The sequence below is a fragment of the Puntigrus tetrazona genome, chromosome 2 (assembly GCF_018831695.1).
Source record: "Puntigrus tetrazona isolate hp1 chromosome 2, ASM1883169v1, whole genome shotgun sequence".
NCBI classification, from domain to species: Eukaryota; Metazoa; Chordata; class Actinopteri; order Cypriniformes; family Cyprinidae; genus Puntigrus; species Puntigrus tetrazona.
In genome coordinates, this window is record NC_056700.1 from 21,911,959 (window position 1) to 21,927,926 (window position 15,968).

At 37.5% G+C, this 15,968-nt stretch overlaps 2 protein-coding genes across 3 annotated transcripts; both read right to left on the bottom strand.

Annotated features, from left to right (window-relative positions):
* Positions 1-56: 56 nt before the first annotated feature.
* On the bottom strand, positions 57-5,328 carry prpf38b (pre-mRNA processing factor 38B). 2 transcript variants are annotated; one of them, XM_043261188.1, is made up of 7 exons: positions 5,032-5,327; positions 4,886-4,942; positions 3,614-3,682; positions 3,325-3,476; positions 3,010-3,070; positions 1,562-1,800; positions 57-1,266 (listed from the first exon to the last, which is right to left on the bottom strand). In XM_043261188.1, exons 3-7 carry the CDS (start codon positions 3,671-3,673, stop codon positions 513-515), a joined length of 1,266 nt encoding a protein of 421 aa, XP_043117123.1. In that variant the 5' UTR covers positions 3,674-3,682; positions 4,886-4,942; positions 5,032-5,327; the 3' UTR covers positions 57-512. The 2 variants fall into 2 exon arrangements, with proteins under 2 accessions (XP_043117123.1, XP_043117115.1); XM_043261180.1 differs by having other exon boundaries at positions 4,886-5,328.
* A 1,913-nt stretch (positions 5,329-7,241) lies between these two features.
* On the bottom strand, positions 7,242-15,121 carry fam102ba (family with sequence similarity 102 member Ba). Its single transcript, XM_043261201.1, has 10 exons — positions 14,845-15,121; positions 13,543-13,663; positions 12,954-12,983; positions 12,754-12,870; positions 11,501-11,547; positions 10,045-10,148; positions 9,523-9,630; positions 9,231-9,414; positions 8,998-9,134; positions 7,242-7,309 (listed from the first exon to the last, which is right to left on the bottom strand). The coding sequence occupies exons 1-10, from the start codon at positions 14,988-14,990 to the stop codon at positions 7,242-7,244; spliced, it is 1,062 nt and encodes a 353-aa protein (XP_043117136.1). The 5' UTR covers positions 14,991-15,121.
* Between the last annotated feature and the right edge of the window lie 847 nt (positions 15,122-15,968).

The following is a 15,968-nucleotide window of genomic DNA, read 5'->3' on the forward strand; positions in this document are numbered from 1 at the left end:
CTTGCACCAAAAAGTCTTCCACAGTGACATCAAAAATATACAACTGAGCAACTGTGTTTCATACAAGAATTTTATTAGAAAACGAGATGCAGAGCAATGAAACAGCACGATGTCCGCACAGCTTTCAACAGCATGTGCCACTCAACTCAACTCTTGTGGTAGCTCTGTTAAAATTTAAAACATTCTCTGAACTCTATGTACAAAGCCATTCATGAAAATCCAGAAAACAAATTGGGAGTGAAAGGGTATTTTAAAAAAAGATTTAAAATGCCATTTTCAGTTTGGACATCTATAATGGGCAACTGAGAGAAATGACATTTTTTGATATCTACACAAGTGACAATTAATGCAGAAAAAAAAAAAAAAAACAGGCTTTTCCATATGCTTACTTCAACACAAGTGGTGCACAAGAGGATTAAAGAAAGACATGAATTAATAAGAGTGGGACTGGAATAAAGGTACAGGGGGAATTTGAGAGAGAGGAGGAGAGGGAGAATCAGACAGACTTGGCATCAGGGAGACTCCGCTCGAACACTGTTTGTTCTTTCTCCTGCTTCAGGACTGGGACGCTCTTGTTTTACATGTTCTCGTCCATTGCTGGATTCTCGACGGTGTGAGCGCTCTTTGCTCCGACTGCGTTTGTGTGAGCGTTCCTTACTATGGCTGCGTTCCCGTTTCCTGTTCCTCTCCTCCCCTGCTTCCTGCCTGCTCCTGCTGCCCGAGCGGGAGCGTTTCTTGCTAGATCGTTCAGTTTTGTGTTTCCTGTCTCTGCTTCTGCTCCTTGACCGTTTACTTCTCTTTTCTTCCCTGTGCTTTCTATCCTCCTTGTCTTCCTTATGCCTCCTCTCTTCCCCCTCTCCTTTACTCCTCTTGTCTTTGGATCTCTCCCGATCTTTATGGTGCTCTCTGTCTTTCCTGCGACTACGTTCTCTCTCACTTTCTGCCTCCCTCTCTTTTTCCCTGTCTTTCCTCTCATTCCGCTTCTCTCGACTGGCGCTGCGACTTCGGCGTCGTTCCCTGCTGCGACTGCGTCGGCGTTCTGTGATTCGGTCTGGTGTTCTGGAGCGTCTTCTATCTCTGTCTCTCTCCCTGTCCCTGTCCCTCTCTCTGTCTCTATCCCGGTCCTTTCCCTCCCGTTCCTTGCGCTGCCGATCTCGTTCTCTCTCCAGTTCACGGTCGAAGCTGGCACCTTGTTTTTCTCTGTGATGGCTGCGACTCCGTGAACGATTCTGGGATTTCCTAGGACTGGGGCTTTTCCTAGGTGTCCTGAAAACACACAAATAAAAATATTAAAATGCAGCACATACATATACAATTACAAGAAATGACAAGGGCCACATTGTATAAAAAACTGAAGAAGAAAAATTTAAATGTTATTATCTTGTAAAACATACCCCAGTATTTGTTTTAATCATGAAGTAATTCTGGCTAGTCTTAAATAGTTCATTCAAAGTGGTTGGGGATTGTTTAAATAAGCTTAAGTTTAAAAAGCTGCCTTCTTACATCACCAATAACCTCATCCCATCCCACCCACCCACACACACACACACAATGATGGTACCTGGAATGGCGCCTATCTCCATGCCTTCCTGAATCAGCTGCTGCTGGCTCCTCTTCTTCCGGCTCCTCTTTTTGTGGAGGTTTACGTGGTCGGCTCTTCATGTGCTGGTCGATTGCTTTCTGCACAGGAACAGGTATACGTGGGAACAACGTTGAGAACCATTCCAGCTTGGTCAGGAAGGAGCGGAGCATCTCTCCGATCGTCATTACACATCCCCCTCCAGCCTTCACGTCCAACTCCTGACCACAGACACAAAGAGGAGGAAAACGATTAACACTACAATCACAAACATCACACTCAGACATGCGCTAAATCGCACGAGCTCTTGTATACATGTTAAGGCTAATAATTAAACCATATGCTATCCTGAATAAAATGCTTCATTTGTGATGACCAAATACTGAGTCTTCACCTCTGCTCTCACCTGACTTAATATTCAGTACTTACAGGTGCACAAAGTAATTTTGTTGTAATAATCTGCATATACAAAAAGAATACCATCATTTAAATACCTTTCTCATTAGCTACAAAAGGTGCCATTTCATAATGGATCTTTAGAGCACCTTTAACGTAAGTGGAAATCTTAGACTACATTTACTATATTATATTGATTTTAAATAGATCAAAACACTGCATGACTTCAAAATAATTAGCTTCCACAATGTCTCTTACTATGCAATGACTCAAAATAGGTGCGATGCAGAGGAGGTCGTAGGTCAGCTGACATATATATGCTGTACCGGTGCGTGTGAAGGGGTGGAGTGGGTGGGTGAGCTTGTCTAACTGCACTCACGAACGCCAGCCAAGAGTGTGGAGCACACCCTATATCCAATCCACCCGCATCACAAGGGCCATCTGGGAGAGAGAACAGGGCAGTCAGCCAGAGACACACATAACCACCACCTAAGGTGCTGACCACTACCACGCCTGGCAGCAATTTCTGCTCAAAGCAAATTAGATCTCCTTTTCTGGACTAGTTTTAAAATGGATAATACATTACCAACTCCTTTACAGGTGAGAGTGGGCGTGCAGGAGCACAAGAGATGAGCCAGCACCCAGTAATGGATATCTGATACTTACGGTCAAATATAAATGTCTATGAATCACGGAGGCATGCTGCCATATACACACTTATCTTGGCTAAGAGAATACTGCATGCAACTTACGATTTAACCATAGGGAAATCGCCAAGGAACTTCTAAACTCAAAAGGACCATTGCTAAGGTGCTGATCTCTGAACACTAGTCATCTAAAGACTTGGGTAAACTTGCCAACACACACACAGCTGTAAATATGTATCTCAGGAGGAACATTAAGCCAAATGAGGTCAAAGGTTGAAGGACAGCAATGTGCATCACAAGCAGCATTTGGCCTAAAGCTTACTGGTTACAACTGGGTTACGTTAGAGTTAAAAGAGAGAGATGAAGGCATTACCCGTGGTGACATACCTCCTCGTCGTCAAGGAACTCATCATACCAGTCAATCAAGTCAGGAGGAGGTTGAGTATACCTACGACACATTAGATTTGGCATTATAAATGTGTATTCATCGAAACCAAAAAATACAAATCATCCAAACAATGTGGCATGTTACTTGACCTAAATATTTATTAAATTACCATCTCGTATAAAGCTTTTGGACGCATCTGCTCTACATACTCATATTCCTTTGCTAAATTCAATGCTAGAATTTGATAATTCAAAGTAGTTGATCTCCATGAACTTATGTTACAAACCAAACATGTGAAGTGTTCTGAATCATACCTGATGTACATGAAGCCCAGTGACCTGATATAGGGCGAATCTGTGTGAGTGATGAGACCCATCACTTGTTTGCGGGTCAATTTCAGTGTAAATAGCTTATACAGCAGGCAAAACGCAGTGGACACGATGCCACCTGTCCCGACTCCTCGAACCTGCAAGACAAACATCATAAATCCTACAGCTAAACTTATTTCCTGCTTAAGTAAACCTCTCCCTTGATTTAATCAAAATGACAAAGAGGATGGGAGGATTAAGTCGAGGAGGTCTCAAGGCACGTACTTCTACTTACCCCTCCGCACATTCCCGTCTGCCCCGCAGTCTTCCTGCTGCCCTTTTCCCATGGCTCCATATGGGTGACCTGAGAAGGAAACAGACCATTGGATTAGAGAAAAAAAAAATACAACTCAATCAGGATCTACCCTTCATTCAAACCTAGACTCTACCACTTCCTGATAATATGCTACTACTTACAGCTAATAGTTTAGAATCATAAGAGTAGGAAAGGAGTTGACCCTGTACCACAAAACCAGTTGCAAGGGTTTATTTGTAGCAATAGCCAGAAATACAATGTATTGATTTTTTCTTTTACATCGAAAATCATTAGGATGATAAGTGAATATCATATTTCATAAAGATATTTCGCACATTCTCTTACCTTAAATATATCAAACATAAATTTTTGCTTAGTGTTATTAAAGGTGATTCTCTGCACCCTATAGATTCCATATTTTCTAATAGCTGTATCTTTTGTCCCATCCTAACATCAATGGGAAGCTTACAGATGATGACGCTTTTGGAAACCGTATAACTCTCAATTAAGAGAAAGACAAGTTTTGTGGTCTAGAGTCACATTTCTCCAGCTAAACACAAAAACACTGACTAATCTGAATATATACCATTTGTCAAACGAAATACATGCATAGCACTCATAAAAACGGCCTGATTTTCCATATATTAAAAGCTAACGTGATTAAAGCCGTCATTCTGTATGTAGTACACTCAACACTTTCTACAATCTACTAAATTAAACCCAACGTTTGGGTGAGATAATGATTACAAAAGTTTAATTTTTGAGGTAACTAATCAATCATACTGGTATATTTTCAGTAGCTGGCTCACTTAGCCTCACATTGGAGACGATTTTTAAAATATATATAAATCAACTATAAGCATAACAGAAAAACTGCAGATTATTTAAAAATTTTCTGCCATTTACTTAGCTAATGGTGACTAAAGAGGTCGTTCACTTTCTAGTACTTAACGTATAGTACTAAACTAGCTTAATATTAAAGGTTTGGACCAACGCGTGAGTACGTTAATGATAACAGGTTTCATTTTTTAGGTATATATTTTTTTTTACCTAGCTAGCATAATTAGCCTCCATGGATTAACACGGCCTAGTTCAAGAACGCTACACTTTAAACAAAAGACTATTACTTAACAATTATTTAAGCCTAACGGGAAAAAAATAACAATCAAGAAGCAATGCTCAAAACGCCAATGTAACACAAATGAGAAAACCGCGGGCTTTACGCTCATCGGCCCGGGCTCATTTCGCCACCTTGAAGTATATCTCGTCCACCACCTCGTGGTACGTCTTGAGCTCGTACAGCTGGACCTTGAAGTAGGGCGACGAAAGGACATTTGTCAGGATCATGGGGTTGAGGTTCATAGTCTTCTCGTTGCCCCATAACGGCAAGACGTTACCGTGTTTCCCGCCGGCCGGTTTGCTCACGGCCTGCTGCTGTTGTTGCTGCTGACTAACCGCCATGGCAGTTCCTTCACAACGCCATTAAACTACTAAACCAAAGAAAACGACCGTTGCCCTAAACAAACACAGCGGCAACGCGTTCAACAAGGTGCGTGAGTGACGGACCGACGTCTCTTAATTCATTCGAATTAGATTTTGGATCGTTTGATCGTGTTCTCTGCGATTAGAAGACGCACGCGAAGCGTTCAGCTAACGTTACGCCGAGTTGAGGACAAGATGGCGCACGGAAGAGGGGAGGCGGAAAGGGACGCAAGGCTGGGGTTGCCAAGTTGACACATTAAAATGCTTATTCTATCCTTAGAAAGAAGACATTGTGGAAATCCTTTAGAAAGTGCTTGTACAAATGCATTTTGTTTTAAAAATCATTAATAATATCTGAAAATAAACACATCTGGGTTCGTCTACAGGTGGAAAAAAAAGTTAATCGCTCACATCGCTTTGCTTAGGAACATGTTTTATGCAGGACTTGGCAACACTATCCTCCCGCGTGGTTTACAATGGCTTGTATCTGACTGCAGATGTCTTGTACAGTCCATATAAATATTGTCTTCTTTTTTTCCCCATGTGCTCTTGGTGTTGTGTGACTGCATGTTTTTAAGATGTGTTTATTAAGATCATGACATGCATTCTAACTTAACATAATAAATAATATAGGTGTGGCCTAAATTGTGCATCACCAGCTCAATTTTAATGACATTGATTACAGATGTGCAAAGCATAGCAAGTTAACAACAAATTAGAAATAAAGAATCAAATACTTAAATTATATACGTTTGTTTTTTAATACAAAATGTATTCTTAAAATGCAACAAATTACAGTGAAGCACGTTGCGTGTGTGAATTTTGTCTAAAGTTATTTACGTATATACTTCATGACCTTAAGAATTTAAAACATCAGATACGTTTAATAAAACTTTATTTATTTGACTTTTTTCTATGACAAATTTAGGAAATTAAACTTTCCTTATATAAATTTTCCTTATATATATTCTTAAAAGTACTGTAATCTGCAATATGAAATTCGATAAATAGCCCTTGTTATTAGCCTTTAAAATCTGCATGTTCTTTCAAACACATTTATGTAGTAATAAACCTACATAAATATCCCACATTTACAAGCCCCTTTCTAAAAACCACAACATCCTGGCTCAGGTCATCTCCAGCTCTCCTTAGCTGAAAGGAATGCCTGTAAAATGAATTTGGATCATGCCATTTTTAAAGTCAGTTACTTGCAGCGACGATCCATGTGCAACTTGTGGTTGAATTTTGTTTATGACGACAAAACGCTGACAGCACTAAACTGGGATCTTAAAAATGGACTCGTTTGTGGGTCACTTTCCCTTTGTGCTCAAACAACAGCCACCTACAGACCATTTTAGAGGTCACCCCTTTACTGTATATTTACACAGTTCTTTTAAATCAAAACATCTGTAACATTAATTCAATTTATTATTATTTTGAAATGATTATTTTTTTTTAAATTAGCAGCATCCAACCAAGGGAATATCAGACAATCCAAAGTGCGTCAGTCCGTGTCAGTGGATTTATAAAACCTTTTTATAAAAAGAAAATAGTCCTGAATCTGTAACACGTCTTTTCAGTTCCACCAGTGTTTTTCTTTTATAAGTATCTGTGAGAACTATAACCATCCATTTTAGGTAAAAGTACACCAATCAAGTGTTTCTTGTTACTTGGAGCTAATGCAAAGCTTCTGTCAGAGCTTTTTCCACTAGGGGGAGCAATGATTCCACAAACTCCCAGAGCCCATGAATGTGTCAGCGGCCCAGTATAGAACTGCTACTTGTGATCGAAGACAACTGCTGCCCTCTTGTTTGACACAGGATATTACATCACCTTCCCCCACGGACGTTCAGTCTAGCGTTTTATAACCACCTGTTCAAAAGCTCCTGCACCAACCCTGAATGATGGAAAGAGAGAGACAGTGGGCATTATATTACATTACATTACATTATATTACATTACCACAGCAATTTTAACATATTGTCAGAGCTCATGTAACGTAATACCTCCCTGTAATCTGCTTCTTATAATGCAAAGCACAATGACCATGTCTCACACAAGGACGGCGTGAACGGACAGGGCCAGTCGTTGTGACCTTGCGGCAGGGAAAGTTACATAATGCATCTCACCTGGTGTGCTGAGAGCCCAGTGCAGTGCTGCCTCCTGGACCCACAAACAGTCGCAGACCCTCTTCTGCAACACACATGCATATTAGGATTATTATATTATTCAATCAGTGTAAAGGCTTAAGGGAAAAAAATACAAAATCTATACTGTGAAATATTACAATTTAAAAACAACCGTTTCTTATTTTCATATACTTTAAAATGTGATTTATTCCTGTGATACAAAGCTGAATTTTTACTTAGCTTTTTTCTTCAGTTTTCGGTGTCACATGATTTGATTAAATACTCTACAAATACTGAATGATACTGTACTGTGAAATGCAGTGTATATTAAACTGTCAAAATGATAATAAATAGTAACAATATTTTAAATTATTCATGTCAATCTCAGTGCTTTTACTTAGTACTCGCTACGTTTTAATTTGTTAACATTAAATGCGTGCACTGTGAATAAACAAACAATGGAAAATTCGATTTGAATTATTTTTTAAATTAAATTAAGATTAATAAATGCTTTAGAAAATATATGGATGATTATTAGTTCATCTTAGCTAACACGTTTACATTTCAATGTTAAAAAAAACCTGTACAATTTTACTTATAGGGTGTAATTTTTAACATTAAAAAGTTAAAGCGTTAACTAACATGACTTAAGATGTTACAAAAGATGTTGTGGCAACTAAATTTCAAACTGCTGTCTCTGAGGTCTACGCATGAGTCAGAGAGAAAAAGAGAGAGAGAGACAGGAAGAGGGGAAAATTTAACCATCTGTTTGTTTGAGACGGTAGTAACCATAGTAAAACCCAACTCAGAATTTCCTTATCCAGAGTGTGTGTCTCGTGAATGCGTTGAGTGCCAGCTATAGGAGAGTGGAAAACAGTGTGCTGTGAACGTGTGTGTGAGCTGGTCACATACCATGTGTTTCCATGCGTGTGCATCTATTGGCTGTTGATCGCAGCCTGGTGTTACGGGCATGGAAATTACGTTTAAATTTAAACTTGTTTTCAGAGAGGTTGCTATTCAAAATAAACTTGTAGAAGCATATGTCATAATATGCGTGCATACCTTTCCATGCTGATTTATGATGTAGTCCTGGTAGATTTTTAACAATACCTACTTATGAATATATATGCTAGTCAATTAGTTTGAAGCACAACAAAAATTGTAATTTATTTTTCCATGATCATTTTTCATCCCCTCTTTGACACTTAAAAATAAACAGGTTGTTTTGCTACTATGTGCAGTCTGGACACATTAAATTAATCAAAAATGACACTAAATGACATTTATATTATTATATATTTCTGTTTTATATTTTCATTATATAATAATAAATAATAGAGAAATATGCATTATTTCTTGTAAGCATGCGTCTTATTCTTATAGATAATAAGCAATTATAATAATTAATGAGCACCAAATCAGCATATTAGCTGACAAAATCATGCGACATGAACACTGACAATGATACTGAAAATTCAGCTTTACCATCACAGGAATAAATTCCATAAAACAGTTATTTTAAAGTGTAAATAGCTCACTATCGTTACTGCATTTTTGATCTAGTAAATGCAGCCATGATGAGGATAAGAGACTTCTATCAAACATATCCAATCAATCTTGCAAACCCCAAATTTTTAAATAATAGTGTCTTCATAATGCATCCAGCTGTGCTATTTTAAGAGAGCAATGATACAGCTTTTTAAACATCTGGAGTGTAAATGCTGCATGCATCAAGGTGCTTTCTAGTAGTACCTTCATTACTGGAGTCCAGTATGCTGTGGCTGAAGTCTTGGCCCTGTAGGATCGTCTCGATGATATCATCTGCATCCACTCTGGTAGCATCCACTCGCTTTAGCTGAGACTCAACCGAATCCTGTTTAACAGGGTGCCTGAAATACAAACACACACAAGAAACACGAGACTTCACTGAAAGATTCTTCTACAAACACATTTTGCAGGAAGAGCTAAAGCAAACTTGTTTAAACCTGCTGGCTGTGAGCCCACTGTGGGACGGAGTAATCAAGTGCTGGGGTAAAGGTGTGCGGGACTCTCTGTCCTCGCTGGGCTCTGGTAGGCTGCCAATCCCAGTGGAGGTACTGCCCACAGACAAGTTCCTCCTATGAGAGAGCTCCGTCAGGCTGGAGGAGCGCGAATGACCAGTGCTGTAGCCTGCAAGATTGTCCGGACCAATCAATATTATGAAACTGTATTCTACACAGGGTCACATAGATCAAAAAGATAATTGAAAATCAAAACATTTGGTCTGAATGAACAGACCGGAAAACTTGGACAGCTGGCTGGCGTAACTGGCTGTTCTTGAGTGACCACACTTTCCCAGTTCATCTGGAACAGAACCATGACTGAAGCCACTTTTTCCTAGGTTTTCTAAAATAAAAAAAAAATAAAAATAAAATCAGTGGATTGTTACCATCACGGTAAATTTAGGATGCAAAATGCAAAGCAGACTTTACTAGGTCTTTAAGAACATTAAATATACCACAGTAGCATTAAAGCCTGGAAAAATAAATAAATATATATATATATATATAAATATATATATATATATATATATATATATATATATATATATATATATATATATATATATATATATATATATATATATATATATATATATATATATATATATATATATATATATATATATATATATATATATATATTTTTTAAATATTCAAAATGTAATAATAATAATAACTATAATAATAATCCACAAAATATGACTTGTATTTTTGATCAAATAGCTGCTTTTTTTGTGTGTGAGGATTGTGGGGGTACCTGTACAGATTTGAGTTGTACTCTGCGTCTCTCCTCTTCTGTCCTCATGCAGACATGTCTCTGTTTCTCCTGGAAAACCAATGGTCATTGCAGTGGAGGGAGGCCTGGAAGAGTCCATTAAAATCTCCATTAAAAACATAAACATGCATCAAAAACATCGAAAAATAAGACGTTGCATGTACAAAATCACATATTGAGCTATTAATAACTTAAACAGCAACTTAAATATTGTTAGAAAACTATACTGAAGAAAGAAGACTATACTAGAAAAGGAATAAAACACAGATTTCAGGGATATTAATCCATAAAGTACTAATCTGTCATTTCGTTTTAGTGCCTCTGACATAAAACTATGACGCACCAGTCAGAGCTAAAAGCACCCGAGGCGCAGTATGAGCACTCCCACACGCACACAAACACCCAGATAACACAAACGCACACTCACAGGGAAACACCACCAAACACTTTGATTTACGAGAGCCCGTGGCTATTTTTGACCACCATCCACAGCGAAGCAAAGTTACGACTTTCACTAGAGCACGATTCATACGTCCGTGACGACAGAAGTGAGACACGCACCTCTTCGTGGAGGTTTATTTGTCATTCTTTCAGTTGCTAATCCACTGTCAGAACAATTTAAGTGTCCTTTTAATAGCAGATTGTGTGCCAGCTCGCTTACATAACAGGAAGCACACCTTTCAGTGTTTCTGAGTGATTAATATTACCCCCCTCTAAATGTCAGTATAAATGTCAACTATTTCAACGTGCATGCAAACCCTTCCACACAATTTCTCCAATATTCTAGAAGCACTAGTGCTTTAAGACCTACATATAGAGATAAGGCAGTGAAAAATCTTCACAAAATCCCTCTAAATAAATGTTTTAATGTTAATTATTATAATAAACAAACCTACATGTTTTTCATTATTGTGCTACTCAGTACTCATCATTCAGCAACCATTCTACTATGCTGATTTTGCGGCTTTTTTGTATCTGCATTTATTATTATAGCCTTAATATTTTTATGCATTTTTATTAAGCATGAATTCCAACATAAATCTTACTGCAACTTTAGAATGGTCGTTACTACTAGAAAAAAAGACACCTCAGTGTCTGGCTGTCACCTCTGTTTGACTAAACATCACCAGGAAGTGGTTCAACCAGGCTTCCTGTGTTCTTGCAGTCCTAGACATTGGTGTTAGAAAAATACTGGCACACGCACTCTGGCGCAACCGCATAGACACGCAACCAAATACAAAGTCATCGCAGTAGCTGCATCTGCTATTGTCACACAGTTTCAAGGTTATTCTGAGCCAGTGCGGTCTTACTGTATCACTTGTTATACTTAAATAAACCAGGCTGTCCCATGCCCGAGACTGGTCTTTTCAGAAGGAGGCAGATTTGAACATGAGATTCAAACTTTTACAAATCTATTAGAAATAAAGGCATAACTTACGTTTTAAAGCAAGGATCACCTGACATTAGCTGCATACTGATTATCACCTGGAGAAAGAGAGAGAGAGGTGGTGAGTAGTTACATAAACATACAGTATGAGATGCGGCACACTGATTATTTCATTAATACCCTAGAAAACATTAAATGCATCAGATACTAGAAAATTGGATATAATCATTGCCTTTAACATATGATGAGCCGCTATAAAATTTAAAGCTACTGTAATAATAGCCAATAAATGCATAATATACACATAAATCAACATAAATATATTTTAAAAGGTTGACACTTTTCAACAATTTTATAATAGATACACATTTTTATTTTGTTTAAAGTTACTAAAAAGGTTCTCAAAAGGTTGCTAAATATTTAATATTTTGAAGGTATTCACATATTGATTATATTAATATTGTTAAATGATGATGATTGTTATTAATTATATCACATGTAATAATAGTACCATTGTTGCTATTTATCAGCAAACCCTTAAAAAAAACTAATACTATTATGTGTAATAGTCTCAAAGAGAAGAATAAAAAATATTATTAATTTTTACAAAGTTTACTATTTTTACTAATATTATTAATAATAGTAATGTTTTTTGATAATATTTATTTTATAATTAATTAATAATATTCATCATTTATAAATAATAATAATAATAATAATAATAATAATCACTTTAATTATAAGAACCATTGTTGGGTGTTATTTTTTTTTATTATCTGCAAACCCAATATTAAAGAATAAATTTGAATATTTGAGAAAAACAAAAAATGTAATGCATCACATGACTTCAAATAAATGTACAAATATGGCAACACATCTGTGTCCAAATGTTAATGGACTGCAGTGATTCAAGTTAAAATGGTCTGGTCATGCATGTGGCTCTCTACAGCTATAAATGTGCCGGCCTGTGGAATTCTGGGTGCTCTGTGAATAGCTCCAGGCGGAGGTGGAAGGATACAGCCCTGTGGAATTCTGGGGTGCTGTGAACAGCTTTAGGCGTAGGTGGGGGTTGTGGATCGGAGCGCGACACAGGCTGAAACACGCCACACATAAACTTCATGAAGCAGAACATGAAGTAACACAACACCGCACACAATCTGCAGGGACACGCCCCTCATCCGTACCCTAGCAACCGCATGTTTATGAAAAAAATAAACGAAAGAATACAATACAATCTCAAGACGAAAGGGACAACCGGGCATCTATATTATAAAATCTTCTGATATGTGTGCGTGTCTGTGTACCTTCAGTATAGAGTTGTCCTGACGTGTGTTTTTGGTGTTGTATCCCTCCAATAGGCAGCGCCGTGTGGTGCTTCCTGAACCGGCAAACTCTGCCAAGTTTAAATCAGCAAAGCCAAGCTGTGTTTGACACACACATCATATCAGCACCAGCGATCCGACAGAAAAAAAGTCTTCATAATCCACAGATAAACTGAGCTTACCTTTGCAAATGTCTTCCCACCTTTGAGCTCCTACATAAAAGAAAAAAAACACAACCAGTTTTTAACACCTCTCATTTACCCGACTACATTTATACAGAAACATATAATATATAATAACATATAATAACTGCTTAGAGCCAAATTTAAGAGGATGTTCAGTGATGGGGGTAAAGCATTACACGAGTTACATAATCAGATCACTTTTTTTATAGCATGGATATAAAATAGCAAGGATAGCATTATTAGTTACTTTTTCTTATCTTTGCTACTGTCCTCCAGTGATTCAATTCATCCATACTAAGCCAAAATGACACATTCGAGTAATTTTTGTCATTGCTGAATATTCATATTCTTCATGCAATTTGTATGAGCCGAGTTCTCTACCGACCAGACGTGAATTAACATTTCCTTCAGACTGAGGCGTATTTATTTCACTGTAGCTGTGAAAGGGCTTTTGCAATTGTAAAACAAAAATTGGCAAAATAAACATGCAACTCTTAAAAAGTAACATAACGCTACCTTCCATAAGTAACACAAAAGTAGCTTTTTTAAAGTAGCTTTTCCCAACGCTGCAGATGGTGAATCATACCTTTCTTACGGATATCCGGAAAACACACGGATCCAACACCCCTGTCCCTGCATTAGCGCTCATCTTACATAAGAAGGAGAATCTTTTTTTCCATTTCACGCAATTCACCAGAACTGGCTCTCTGTGGAGGACACGACGGGAAAGATAATGCAGGACAGACATGCATATAAATTTATGTAACTTAAACAGGCCGAAAGATTAAATGACAGACAGACATGAAAACTGAATACAGCGTTTAACGTCTTTGTCTCAATGCACAAGGACATCTGTATAAGTGCAATCATTATTGTTATTGTTACTGTTAGCGACTAAGCATTTGTGAAGGGAGATTTGAACGAGAAGGCACAGTACAGTAACATCTACAGGGAGAGGATTGGTTTGCCACAATGTCATCCTATTTATTCTAGTTGTGAAATACTGTGCATTCTTTGATGAGTATGTCTGCTTCCTGCAGCGGTTTTTCACCAATTTTGTAATTGTTCTTCCTGAAAACAAAGCAACACTAATGCCAAACTTGGGCTGTAAGGCTGATGATACACTTTTGGAGCAATTTTTGCCTGGCAACTTATTTTGAGCAATGTTGCTTGAGCACTTTTCAACTGAAAATGGGTAATCTGGATAATTTAGATAAGTCTTAGGCTCTGTGTCTCACCTAGTTGACAGTTTATGGCAACATTTCCTAAAGTTGGCCAGCAGCATCGCTCAAAAAGCAGCCCTGTGTATCGCCAGCCTTACTGTTCATGAAGAGGGGCGTCTGGAATTCCGACAGATATGGAAGGCAACCGTTTCGTAAAATGCACACTACTGTACTGCTGCCACAACAAGCCCGGCCTCGACGGTTAGAGGAAGGAAAGCGTTTGCTAATCAGACACTGCCCGTTTTTGCAGACCTGTTGAGCAGAACACCCCCCCTCCTCGTTTACCGCCTTCCAAAACACGGGTCCCTTTGCAACGAAATTATCTGCAATGTTTCCTAAAAATGTCAGTTCAGATTTAAGCGTGTCTAGGTTAACTGAGCTGATACAAAAAGAGAGATTTTTCTGATCTAAAAGCCTTTGATCATCTCGAACTCATTCAACATTAATCAGACAGTCTAATGAAATAAATATATTATTTAAAATATTATACACAACGTTCTTGGTCACTTATACAATACATTCAGCGACAGCAAGATATTTATTATTTAACATTGGGTCACTTCAATATTAAATGACCACACACTTGTAATTTGAAAATAAATAAATAAATCAATAAAAATAATTAATAATAATCAGGGTTATGTTCTACGTCAAGTTGGTCTCACCTCGAAGACTCATCTGAAAATCCTCCGTCTGTCAGCCGAGCCTTGCAGAACAGAACTCCGTTCACGTAAGGAACAGATGACAGCTCCTCCAGCTCCACATCAACTTTAAACTTGAACCTCTTCTTTTTCATCATGATGAAAGCCATTTAAAGGCGAAGGACGACAGGTTAGCTGTTATACTCCACGAATGGGAGTTCAGGAGAAGAGCCCGAACGCTTTGACGCGCCTCAACGGTGTTTGAGTCTGTGCGTGCGCGTGTGCTGGACTGTAGTTTTTTAAACGCTGCTGCGTGAACTGCGTTGAACCGACAACCGACTACACTTTAAAATAAAAGTCCATCCAAAATATTCCAGTAAAACAGAATACTATAACAGCAATCGTTTATGAGAGTAATGGAATCTAAATTAATTTCCGTTTTTTTTATTTATCTTATTTTAATTGGTCTATTTTGTAGCTTGTGTGGCTAATATAATATAATATAATATAATATATAATATAATATAATATAATATAATATAGGAGAATATGTAGCTCGAGGAGGTAAAACGCCTCAATTTGATTTAGAGGCCGTGTTTTATACAATAAAAAACAACGAAACATATTAGATGCATATAATTTCGTAAAATAATATAATTGTTTTAGAATATAAGAATACTCATATTTATGTACGTACGTCGAAATTGAACAGGTATTTTTGCATACATTTGTATTCAGCCATTTTTAGAAACATAAACACCCCAAAAGGAGTTTTGTGGTCGAGTCTCAAACGTCAGTAAAATTAAAAATAAATAAAAATAATTAGAAAAAAAGTGGTCTTGGAGGACCCCTACTGGTCGATGCTGTAACAATTTTACGTGAATGAAACGATAAAAGGGAAACAAACAACTGAAGGTAAAGGTTGAAAGGACAGAATTTCATACTAGGTATATTTTACATTCGCATTACATTTAGTAATTTAGGACTTTATTCAAGGCGACTTACAAATGAGGACAATGGAAGCAATCAAAATCAACAAAAAAAAAAAACGAAACGCAATTAAACACTACAGAATCTTAAAGAGACTTTCTACGCAACTGCTATAACAAGTCTCTGTTAGCTAACGCAATACATGGAGAATGTTTTTT

Bases quoted from the DNA above. Each gene is read 5' to 3' on its own strand.
- prpf38b (XM_043261180.1), bottom strand. From the start codon at position 5,095: ATGGCGGTTAGTCAGCAGCAACAACAGCAGCAGGCCGTGAGCAAACCG. The intron at 3,683-4,885 runs GTGGCGAAATGA...TTTCCTTCTCAG, and splicing joins TGGACGAGATATACTTCAAG to GTCACCCATATGGAGCCATG. The intron at 3,477-3,613 runs GTAAGTAGAAGT...TTTGTCTTGCAG, and splicing joins AGACGGGAATGTGCGGAGGG to GTTCGAGGAGTCGGGACAGG.
- fam102ba (XM_043261201.1), bottom strand. From the start codon at position 14,990: ATGGCTTTCATCATGATGAAAAAGAAGAGGTTCAAGTTTAAAGTTGAT. The intron at 12,871-12,953 runs GTAAGCTCAGTT...TGTCAAACACAG, and splicing joins GTGGGAAGACATTTGCAAAG to CTTGGCTTTGCTGATTTAAA. The intron at 11,548-12,753 runs GTACACAGACAC...CTCTTTCTCCAG, and splicing joins AGGACAACTCTATACTGAAG to GTGATAATCAGTATGCAGCT.